At 43.2% G+C, this 12,306-nt stretch overlaps 1 protein-coding gene across 5 annotated transcripts in view; it reads right to left on the bottom strand.

The window, feature by feature from the left end:
- KIAA1671 (KIAA1671 ortholog) overlaps positions 1–12,306 on the bottom strand; it is a 66,995-nt gene that overhangs the window by 7,600 nt on the left and 47,089 nt on the right. For 4 of the 5 annotated variants that reach the window (XM_065033627.1, XM_065033628.1, XM_005498196.3 and 1 more), the window contains one exon: positions 273–391. In XM_065033627.1, coding sequence (XP_064889699.1) covers positions 273–391 — 119 coding nt within the window. Of the gene's footprint in view, positions 1–272; positions 392–4,839; positions 5,019–12,306 lie in introns of those variants that run through there. The other variant, XM_005498197.3, reaches the window with a different exon arrangement.

Here is a 12,306-nt window from a genome sequence, read left to right as displayed (position 1 = left end):
ACTCCCTAGCAGACTTGTTAAATCTATTCCCGTCCAAGCTGGTTTTGTCATCACTTATAAAAGCGGTGATACTGCATCCCCACTGGAGGATGGAGTTTACCTTTCCAACCTTACTGCAGTTTGCAGATATTCAAGAATGATTTCTTCACCTATAGACTAAAGAAACTGTATAGTCACTGAAGCTGAGCACGCAGCTCAGCCCAAGGGTTTCTCCTCGTCCCCCAGCCCAGGCAAAGCTCAGGGGTGGTGGAGGGGACACCGCTGGCCCTCACCTGTCCCCGCTGTGCCGCTGCTCGTTCCAGGTGCCGTACTGGCTGTCGGGCTCCTGCACCAGCGTGTCTGTGTCCTTGGCGTCCGGGGGCTGCCTGGAGAAGCACTGCTTCAGCTGGTCCTGCAAGCCAACAAGCGCCACAGTTCAGCATTCCTTTAGCCCTTGCCTAAATGATTAACAGATTTTAGTTGCTGCGGTGGTTTTGAATTTACCAGTTAAACCTGGTCAATGTAAAATCGGGAACAAACTTCAACGTGGAAATGGCTGTGTACTCAGCACAACGATTCACTACAAAACGAGCTGTGCTTTCCTGGGTTCTAGGGCAGGAACTGACTCTCCGGTTTTAGTAAGTCCATATTCCTTTAAGATTATTCTTACCTCAGGTTGCACAAAATCTTTTAGAAGCACCTGTGCAAACAGAAAGAATTCTGCTGGGGACTGCATTTTATCTCCCCAAGCATACAAAGGGAACACCAACTCTACTGCTCTTTGCCTGGGTTTCATAAAAGGAGCTCTTTTTTCCCCAGCTCTTTCTTTGGAAGACATTCAAACTAAAAATGATAAATAAATAAATAAGCATAGTGCCAGACACTAGAAAGTCTTTGACAAATTGATGTGTGCTAATGTAAAGTTCAAACACAATGTACAGTGTCACAGGACAAGACCATGGTGGTTTTTCTGTGTTCTATTCTGATATTTCATTTCCTAAGTCTTTTTACTTCATAGATTTGCCACTTTCATAGCAGGCAACGGTGCATCTAAGGACAGGGGACAGAGGTGGCTCAGCTGCACTGGCACCCCCATTTGCAGCAGAACCTTCACATGCTCCAGATTATGGCGCTGACGCACCTTTTGTTTTGCAGTTGTACTCAGTTACGCACTGAAGTTAGATAGTTACTGAAATAATACTTTGTGCATAGATAATTAATCATTGGCCCTTTTCGCATTCATTATTCTGAACGAATACAAGTACAGCTTTCAGTGCCGTATCAGCTTCGCTTATGAAGATCTCATCTGACAGCACATTACATTGTTTTCCACCTGTCCTGAGTTTTTTCTCTTTTAAAAAAACAAACAAACCAACACTCACCCCCTCAGACTCCCCAGCAGAACCTGCTGGTGGAAACAACCAATACATATATTACCTCTATTCTACTTCAGGCAGCACCCACAAAGTAATGACTGTATTCAATTAAATGGGATTACTGGAGGAAAAAAAAGAGATAGCATGCTTTTTGTGTCCTTGATTTTGTAAACCTAAAGAACACTGCCTTAAGATTATAAAAACACTGACATTTAGGATAATTCACTAACACTGATACTTGGCTACTGAAGAATCCCACAACATTTGCATCTTCTCTAATGAGTTTTTACTTCCCCAACTGCGCTACCAGCCACTGCCCCCTCTGGTTCTGTCACTCTCTTGCTGACAAAGTGGTATGAAAAAAGCAACAAGAGGCTCCAGCATTTATTCCAACTATTACAATGCATCATTACTAGACAAAGTAAAACTCTCAGTTTGCAACGCTCAAGTAAAACAGACGCTCAGTGTGTGAGTTACAAAGAACGGAAGTTTTCTGCTTCTCATCTTTCAGATGTTCCCAAAGCCTGATGATTCACTTGTAGTAATTCTTACACTTTCTAGATAAAAATACACACTTATGTCCAGAGGGAAGCTGAGTTCTGCCATTTGTCAGCCCATTCCAGGTACAATCGGCACAGCACACACCTCACCAGCCAGCTGGTTTGGTTTGAGCACAGAGAATCACTGTGTGTTAACTATGTCACTTGGGTTACAAAACTGCATCTCAAAGTTCAAATATATATCATGTCAGGTAGTGTTGCCTGAAACTGAGGAACGTGTGCTGATGAGTTTGTCTGCAATGCCAAAGTTTATTAAGAATTATCAAGCCTTCAGATGAGCAATATATTTGCACCTACATTCTTTCCTGTTGTTGCCAAAATGGTATTATCTGAGCTGTGCATGCTTTTTCCTTATGGCCATTGCTCCCATGATAACCCTGCACTTGTTATAAACAATGTCTCCCCAACACAACCAAACAAAGTGGCATTTCTGCTGCCCCCATTCCTGGTCCTAAGCTTTTTAGACTGCGTTTCTATCTAGAACCAGTGTGAATAACTGCAAGTAACACAGATAACGGGCTTTAGTTGGAGCTGGTGGAATATACCAGCTTCCAACAAAACGGGGAAGACTGTTCTGTCTGTTGGGTCATTTTGTGTCCCTGCATTGTCATTCGGGGTATCGGGCCTGGGCCACTGAGGTGCTGCAGATACAGCTTCTACTAAATGTGCAACTTGTTCTGTGCAGGAATTGGCAACATCCCTGACAAATACACTGTATACGTTGATTACAAGAACGCAGTAGTTTGCAATGTGAGACTGGGATTGAAATAAAATTCATAATAAGCATCAAGTTGGGAAAAAAAAAGCGGGGGGGGGAGGAAACATCCGGTGGTTCCTGAGAAATACAAGAGTATTTCCCTCCCGCCCCACTCACGTGCTCATGGTGAGGAGCTTGTACGTGCAATCCTGCGATTTTCTAACCACCAGTCAGAATGATGAATTCCCTGAGAACGATACATATGGACCATTGTGTTTTATGACTGAGATGCTTTTAGACACAAGCAGCTCAAATTAGGTCATACAGATATATTTGCATTTTCTGGCACTGACATTTTACTTGGAACAACTTGGTGCTACAACAAAGAGCATGAATGAAGAACAAACTGGGATTACAGATCAAGCTTTAAGGCAGATTGGGAAAAGAATGCAAGACCTACTGAATGTATCAGTGGCCCTTTCCAGCTTTGCCACAAGCCCATTACATCCCACAGTGCCCTGAATCACCTTCATTAACATGAAACCACAGAAGACAGATCAAGGGCCCCTCCTATGGCCAAGCTGCGCTTGTAATGCATCCCATGGCACAGCGAGGTGAACTAAAACCAGTTTTTACCTCAGTACTGGGAGAAGAAAGAAGAAAATACTTTCCAACATGTACTGCTCCCAAACACGAACAGTTTCTGCTTCATACTTCGTTCCCTTGCCTAAATCCAAATTTACAGCTCACTTCTTCAGATGGATGAATTTTTTTAAATAAGATCCTGCAAGATGAAGTAGTGACACATCTGGCTCTGCTTTCTGTTGCTCAGAAGAACAGATCTGCTCTGAATAGAACCCTTTTTTCCTGTAAGAGATAACTGCCCACTATTAACTCAACAACCTTTTGTTAATGTCTGTGATCCATTCTCTTTCTTTATCCATCCCTTGGAAGAAGAAACCAAAGTTGAAAGAAGAGATGTACAACATATGGAGCTAGGCCAGATCCAGCCATTTCCTAGATAAACAGAATATTCATGATACAGTAAAACCAGACATTTCAAAAGGAAAACGCAATAAAAGGAGGGGCCTGTGTCTTAGCACACAAACCCAAATAAATACCGCTCTCAATCTGGTATTCAAATGCTGTAATTCTCCATGCTTTGATCTTTAACTTCATAATTCTTACAACAGTAGCCAGGAAAAAAAAAATCAACTTAATTTTCATATGAAATAAAATAGCCAAGTCATATACTGATTTGCCTCTAGTTCTTCTCAAATGAGACATTATGATTATGCCTCTTTCAGTGCTCCTTTGGAACTACGCTGCGTTTGACAACAGTCCAGGGCTGATTACTCCTGCAATTTCCAGTTCCTGAAAATGATGCACACACAATAATGGCCCTACCAGTGCAAGAATTAACGGTAACTAAGAAGGAATGCATACATTTATGTGAAAAACTCTTTTGCACCAATGTGAAATAAAGGCCTGGCATATGAGGAATAGCAGCTGAAAGAGATCTCATGAGTCAGAATCTGCACAGACAGTTTCAGAAATAGCTTTGTTTGTAACAGAGACCGAGACACCAGACAGCCCAAATCACACCCCACAGCTCCAAGTGCAAAAACTGGAAGTTAAAATCTGCTGCCATGAAATGAATATGAATAGGTGATTGCACAATGGAAGGAAGGTTTGACCATCCACCTTGTTAATTAAAAACTCAAAGAGAAAAACTGTTGTTAATTTCCTGAAAAGGTGTTTTTTTCCTTCTTTTTCCCTCTTCTCCTTTGTTAATTTAAAGAAGTCAGAGGTTGGGTCAAATTGCCCATATTCGGAACTCCACTGCCCATTAGTGAGACATTGCACTTAAAGAGTTTACAAGTCCTCCCAAGTCAAGAAAACTGTCCCAATTGTTCTATTATTTCATAGCTGACTGCTTTAAATAGGATGTTGGGCTAGATGACCTCCAGAGGCCCCTTCTAATCTGAATTATTCTAATGATTCTAAGGATTACTACCGAAAGGTAAACAATATATTTTGGACTACTAACAGAATTACCAAGAACACACCACCACATCAAATCCAACCGAAACCCACCACAACAAGAGGGCCTCAGAAACCCTGTAACTTTCACATCCCACGCATGTTTTTTCTTCGCAGGTACCCAAAGGTCAAAAGAGCAAACAGAACGTCTGACTCGGTGGAATCAGCACCCATCAGTACTCACTATCCGGCGGATCAGTGCTGCCCACAAGGAGTAAGTCATAGTTCAACACCAAAGCTCCCGGTAGTTCCAAGCAGCCAGGTGAGAAGATTTACCAGCTCAGTCTCTAAATAAACGGCTGAAAGGAGCGGGTGTCCCAGTGCAACGTCCTCATTGACGGCAGCACCTCTGCCCCCCACCCCACCCTCCGCACGGCACCCGCAGATAAGCACTTCCAGGAACTGGACGTTTTCTTTGACCTAATGGATGAGGAAAGTTAAGAGACCTCCAACACAGGCTCCACCCACGGACACGAGGACGATGTCCCCAGGCCTGCCAAACAAGCACAGCAATGCCTTCAACCCAAGGAAGCGCTTTACAAATGCTGGAGACCAAGCCAAACAGCAACAACAAAAGTAATTGAATTAATCAATCTCACAACCCCAAGGTCTTTTCACTGTGACGCTGGCCATCCCCACTGCTGCCAGCAGGCAGAGCGGCTGCAGGGACCAGCCCCGGTGAACGCTCAGGAGGAACGTCCCGCCAGCCCTGGGGTCCTCTGGGATGCGGTGGAGGGGACAAAGAGGTTTCATGGGGCAAACTGGAGCACGAGCAGCCGCATGGGGAAACACAGGCGTGCCCCAACCGCCCCAGCCTGCGCCCAAAAGCACTCAAACGTCCTCCCACACAGCAGATTTAGCACTGTTATATCCCAAGGACCCACGCTGCTGTACTCAAAAAACCTTTAAATCATAAATGTTTAATTTTGCCATGCGCAGCAGATACGTACCAAATCCCAGGGTATAAAATATTCTCATAAATGATACCAGCCACTACATCCTCCCCGTTGCTATGCAACCCCGGACTGTCACAGCCATATGTGTTTTCTCTACCTCTTCCACTGGGATATGATAAGCAAGAACCAATTATATCCCTACCGTTAAAAGCTGACAGTGTTCACCTTACGTAACAGGGGTTGTTTGTAGAGAGTAACTGGTTTAATTCTCAATATTTTCATAGCTTCGCAGCTTGATGCAGAGGTCCCTTCCAACCCCAACCATTCTGTGATTCTGTGAATCCCAACCCCCTTCTCCCTACCAGGGGCAAAAAAGATGCAAAAAAGCAGATGTACATCTGCAGAAATAAGAGAAGGGCAAGCGTCCCAACCCGTTACTCAAGGGAGCAAATGCCAAGAGTGCATCGTGAACAGCTGGTACCCAAAAGTAAGCGGGCGGCGAGGGCAGAGAGCACCCCGAGCTGCTGTGCCCCATGCACGCCGTCAGCGCAGCCGCGCTGCTTCACATCACACCGCAGACCCTGTCACCTCGTCAGCCTCATGGAAGGAAACCAGCCTTCATCTCAGAAGCAAAACTCTCTCCTTCTGTACTGCATTTGAACTGAATCGAGGCAAAACTAAATCCATTGCATTTAACATACAACCCTTTGAAATATGCGAATGCCTTATGCCACAGTAAAAATATTTTCACCTTATTCAAAACACCCAGACTGTGTAACAGGCCTAAACACTATGAATGACCTGACAGGCAGGTTAGCGCAGAGCTGACAGGGACCCTCCTTGCCACACCAGCACAAAGCATTCACTGTAAACAGCAAAACAGGAGCAAATCATGGCCAGCAAGTTCAACGATCTACTCAAGTACAAACCACGTGTTCCTAGCAACCTTCCCAGCCCAAACTTGAACCTCCAAGAGGTTGAATACTATCACAGCTTCCCAAAACTGGCATTTTCCACACCTTTCGGACACACAAAATGACTTTCCCTGCTTGCCAGTCTTTATCTAATCACTGCTCCTCCATTCGTGGATCTTTCACTTGTAATCCCCAGCTATGCCAGGCCTCCCAGAGCCGGGTCCAGCCAAGAGACCCACGATTTGCAAGGCAGCAGCACCAAAGACAGACCCAAAACCTACCTAAGTGACTCTGGCCACAACAGAGACCGTGGTCAAATTCATCCAGAGGAAGTTGGTTTTGCCAGGAGTCTGGTTACCATCATGCAAAGAAATCTCCTCACTAAAGCAGAAGTCAACCTGCTCGTTCCATTCAGGATTTCAAAGACATTTTAGAGTTTGTCATGGGTTTTTTTTACACCCTGAAAATAGAGCTGCTCCAACCTGCTGCGAACACTCACCACGCACATCATGTGGTTACAGCGCGAGGCTGAAGACAGAGCAGAGGTCGGCTTGATGTGCAAAACACAGCCAAGAACCAAATTCTAAATATATCCCTTGCTAGGGTTGAGCCACGACAGTACATCCTCAGAGTGGGGAAGAAACCGGAGTGGAGGAAATAGCTGTGAATATCTTTAAAATCCCTCCCGTATCAATGTATTTAGTTTTCTTTTCAGCCTCTGGCAGTCAAGCTACAAAGAATTGAAAATGCAAGGATCCTGCCCATCAGGAGGGTTTTAAGCCCAGGAACTCGCTCTGTCCCAGAGGGCACCCGCAGCATTAATGAAAGTTGGCACCAAGAGTTGAACAGGATCCCTCAGCACCAACATTGCAGGAGACACAAGCCAGAACAAGCCTGGTTTATACTGTTGTGCGAGGAAGTGAATGTATTTGCTTTTTTTGAAAAGCGACATGCTTGAAATCAACACCTCCCACTTGAAATGCTTCATTTCACAGCTCTCCCGAACAGTTCATGTTTTTCCACATAAGACACAAGTTAAACTTCAAACAAACATTTCTGGGAAAAAGGGCTTTTTAGTTTAAAGTCTGCATTTAAAAATGTATAGAGAGTGATAGGATTTCTTGACAACAAGTGAATAACAAGCATGCAGACTTTGGAGACTGGGCACTGCTGTTCAAAACAAAAATCTCAGACAATTTAGAAGTTGTTTTAGAAGAGAGGAGTCAAAATACACACACAGACCAATGAGACACCACTAGTGTTTCCTGAAAGCATCACAATGTTCCAATGGTTCCATACAAGTGGATTGCCAGTGTGGAGTTGTGTTCAGTGATGTTTTTGTTTAGTGTAATTTATTTCCCTCTGAAAGCTACTATCACTTAGTGCTTTAAAAAGATAGCAAGGTGAATGAGCACAAAAATGACCAGCTCTAAATCTAAGTTCTTATGGTCTAAGAAGATGGTAAAATCAACTCCTTGCAGCCAAAGTAAAAACACAAAGTGAAGTCGTCTAAGGGATTATTCCTGTCAAAATAACAAGGGACCAACAAAGGCAGTCTACTAAATACCCATCACAACAGTTTTATGGCCCAGATTTATGCTGCCAGCAATGTTCATGGCCTGTTAAACCAAAGAAAAGTTATTAAGAATGAAAAAGCATGAACTCTTTCAGTATTGGCCCTTGTATCTTCGCTAATTAAACTGAACAGCTCCACTCTCCCCCCACCCTGCACCAAGACAAACGACTCATTTTTAACAGGGCGCTTTCTGCAAACGCCACCACAAAGAAAATACCCTTCGCTGACAGCACAAAAAAGATACTTTTGAGATCAATTCATTGCACTTTCGGAAAATATTAGGACAAAATAGTTCAACAACTATTTGTTGTAAGGTCTGTATCAAAATAGCCAAACACCAACTTGTATTAACTTCTTTTTACAAGCGGTTTGTTGAAGGATGTTCACCATAATGGACAAACACTGGCAGACAGATCCTGGGTAAAATCAAGATAGATAGTCCTGATCAATGCTCTTTTAAATGCCAAGATGGAGAAAGCAATAGTCCACCAGCTTTTCCAAGAAACAAGCTCACTGCACAAGCTTATTTGGCTTCGAAAGAAACATCTGCGAAGATTAAAAACAAACCAAGATGGCAATTTCAGCCTCCAGCAGAGAAAGGGCTGTAGGATGGGACAGAAACCCTCTGAAGGACCAAGTGCCCTCCAGCACAGCCAAACAAAATACTCCATTTCCCTCTTTATTTTGGAACTATATTCACACTGAACCCAAATAAAACAACTGTGACGCTGTCAGATCAAGCTTGAATGGAAGGACCATTGTCATCAAGTGACCAGTACAGCAGAACGCAAAACACAATGAAATGTACTTCAGTGTGATCTTTAGCATGTATCAGAACAGCTCATATAAAACACATTGACACACAAAACAAACCAAATTGCCACACTTTTTTAGCAGTGTAAGGGGACAGCTAAGGAACCGAGCATATTAAACAACTACCCTGTTTTTATTGCATGGCAACAAACTTAGAGATCTGGAACTAATGGCATTGGCCAATGAAACCAAATATTATACCTATAATAGAACGCAACTGATATTGCCATGATTAAAACAGAGCGATGTTTAATGCAAATGTCTTTGCTCCTATTAAAACTGAGACACTGAGCTGATGATGTGTCATGAAAAATGGGAAAAAGCCTCAATAAAAGTGTCTGGGAGAAAAAGTAACTTCCAGTTAAAGGGTTTAACTGTAAAGTAAAAACTTCTGCAAGCTCAGCTACAGATTCCCAGATCTGATATTAATATGCCAGGATAATGATGCAATTAAAATGGGTTCCGTGTCATTATGTGCGGACGGTTTTCAGCCCACGTCACCCGGCTGTGCTGGGGGGCAGCAGCTTCTCCAGCCCACGGTGACATCTTTTTTCCTTAAATTAAATATGAGAACATTGTATTACATGTGTAGAAAATCATCTCAGAGCAATTAAACCCAGTTTCAGCGGGAACACCGAGGGCCGATGCCGAGCTCTGACGGGACGACTGCAAGAGCAGAAGGAAAAACTTGCTGGGAAAACAGCAACTGATGAGCAAACCAGCGCGATCCAGGGTCTGTGCTATGAATGGAGACAGGACAAATCCAGGGTACTCCGTTTCGATGGAGAAATCAATGGGAGTACTACAGAGGAAAATAATAATATAACCTTTTTCCAAACATTCTGCTGTTGAATATACCAGAGAAGCCATCTAGAATAACAATTACTCTTACACTCCTGTTTGTGAAATGCAGACTTGCATATATTAAATTCTGACCGATCAACCTTTGGTTGGAGAACCACAAGACAAATTAGTTTTAGCTCCCAGGCTCATTGTATCGCTTGGTTGTCCTAACTTTTAAGCAATGCTTAAAAACACGGCTGTACTTTCTCTAGATTCAGAATCAGATTGCCACACATTAGATGTTTATTTTTCTCGGTGCAACTTAAGGCATACAGATTTAAATTAAGAAAAAAAAAAAGAGGCTAGAGGAGATTTTATAAGGCACAAATTGAATTCACAATGTTCTCCAGATAAAGACTGATTCCCATAGAAAAACCAGAGGATTACATTTTAATAAGGTATATCCAGCAGGAATGCTGAGGAATCCGCTGCAGAACCTCCCAAGGAACAGCGGGCACTGGAGATGGAGCTGGGTCAGGAACCAGCCCCGCCAGACACCGACTCGGAAAATGTGACAAGGTACCAACAGAATAACAAAGCAGATACGTAATCCCCGAGCTGCTCAAGAGAAGCATTTGAAAAGAAAATTATTTCCTCTCTCTTGCAGTCTGATTCTTACTTTTATGACCTCCAGCAAGGAAATAACCAATTACGTCAAATCCCTTTTGCTCCAATCCTAAAGCTCCCCTGTAGTGGATAAAAATCTCTCTTATAGCCCATAAAAAAATGCAATATCCGTGAGGCCTTTCCCACCTACATAGCTTGCAGTAGTTACCCACTAAAATATGTTATTAATAAGGTGCTGAGCTACCAGTTTCCTCACGTTTAAAGAAACCGAGAACTGTGCCCACACAAACCTGCAGAAGAGCCCCGGGTTCTCTCAACAAAAGTTGCTACAAACACAGGATGGCAACTTAAACACTGAACTAAGCAGAAAAAAGGACAATTTTTGAGCCTGAGCATTTTCTAGAAGTCACAGGTATACAAATACACAGATGACTGCCTTAAATACAACACTCTTAATTCCTCTAGAAGACATCTGAAGCAGTGACAGGTGATCCATACAAACCATAACCCATTATTAACATTTCCCTTGGCATTTAACCTGAAAGCCCAAAGTCACAAAGGGGACAAATGGAAAGCGACACCGATGCAGCAGAATGCACAGTCACACCTCCACGATCTTCAACCTCAGCAGCTACGCATTTATAGCTTAAGAAGTTTACTCAGACTATTCTGAGCTGTTTGATTTGGGTTTTGACAGGTTTCTTGGTCCCATATTCCAAGTTCTCAATCAGCAGCGACAGCAGAGACAGGAGCTGAGACCCCGCAGCCCTCGCTGTGTCGGGCACGGGGCCAGTGAGCCTGGCTGTTCCTTGTCCAAAAACTGCATCACTGGAATATCAACACCCAGGAGAAAAAGATCAGTAGCTCCAAGGACTCAGTAAAACAAGGACCCTGTTCCAGACCGACGAAAAAATAATAGCTCAAGGTCCATGTTCACCAGTTGTCCTGTGGAAGATGCAATGGCACATACTACAAACTTCCACAAATGTTGAGACCTTAAATTTGAGCACAAGAGTTGGGTACAAGTTAAAGCCAAGCACATGCAAAACTACTGCTGAGACAGAAAGAGCAGCTCCAGCAGCTGTCAGCAGTGAATTACCTGGGAAGGTCATCCTGCATCTCACTGTTTCTGCTCTGCAAGCAGTAGAGTGTAAGGAAGTAATGCAATTGCTGTCTGCAGGGTTCACGTTTCCATTTTTCAGTCTTCACTTCTTTTAAGCAAGTCTTTTATTCAGGTGATTCTAATAAATCTAAAATATCAGCTTAAAAAGAAACCACGCATCACCAAGCTAACACTGTAACACTGGTTACCAAATATTTTCCTCTTTGTTCTTTTGTGCTCACTTTACAATATTCTCCTTTGAATAGCAAACTAGGACTAAAAAGCTATAGCCCATAACTGATAAAAAGCACTGCAAACTGCCTATACACAAATACACCAACACCACACCCGCCCCAGGAATGCAACTTCACCTTCAACCATTCCACGAACAAACCTCCACGAGGCCACTTCAGAACGGGACATATTTACACTTACAATGAAAAACTACTTTGTTTAAAACCAAAACAAAATGTTTCAGCCCCTTCAGGTCACATACTGTTCAGGACTGACCCACAGAGTGGTCCCAAGGCTTGGGTCCCAGTTCCACCCCAGTGCACCCGCTTCCCATGGGTCAGGCATCGGTCTTAAGTTACCAGTTTCAGGCTCAACTCAAGTCACCAGTTTAGGCTCCTCTCCATGAAATGAAACAGAAGAAAGCGGATTAATTTACCTCTCCATTTACACTATAATCTAAAAACATTGCTGCTTTGTGGTATTTGTTGGAAGCAGGAACAGGGGTGTTGGACAACCAAGAGCTCTTCACTTTGCCTTGGCCCCACGGCAGCCCACGCAAGTTGTGACAGCCATGGAACTTCTGTTTCATGACAAAGTCGCAGTTATACTGAGAAAAAACACTTCTTTTTCAATAAAAATAAGAGAATAATGATCATTTAGCATTGACTGCAGATTGACAGCGCTTAACTCTTTTTACAAATTTAGC

The sequence above is a fragment of the Columba livia genome, chromosome 17 (assembly GCF_036013475.1).
Source record: "Columba livia isolate bColLiv1 breed racing homer chromosome 17, bColLiv1.pat.W.v2, whole genome shotgun sequence".
Taxonomy (NCBI): Eukaryota; Metazoa; Chordata; class Aves; order Columbiformes; family Columbidae; genus Columba; species Columba livia.
This window is presented reverse-complemented; position numbering and strand designations above follow the sequence as displayed.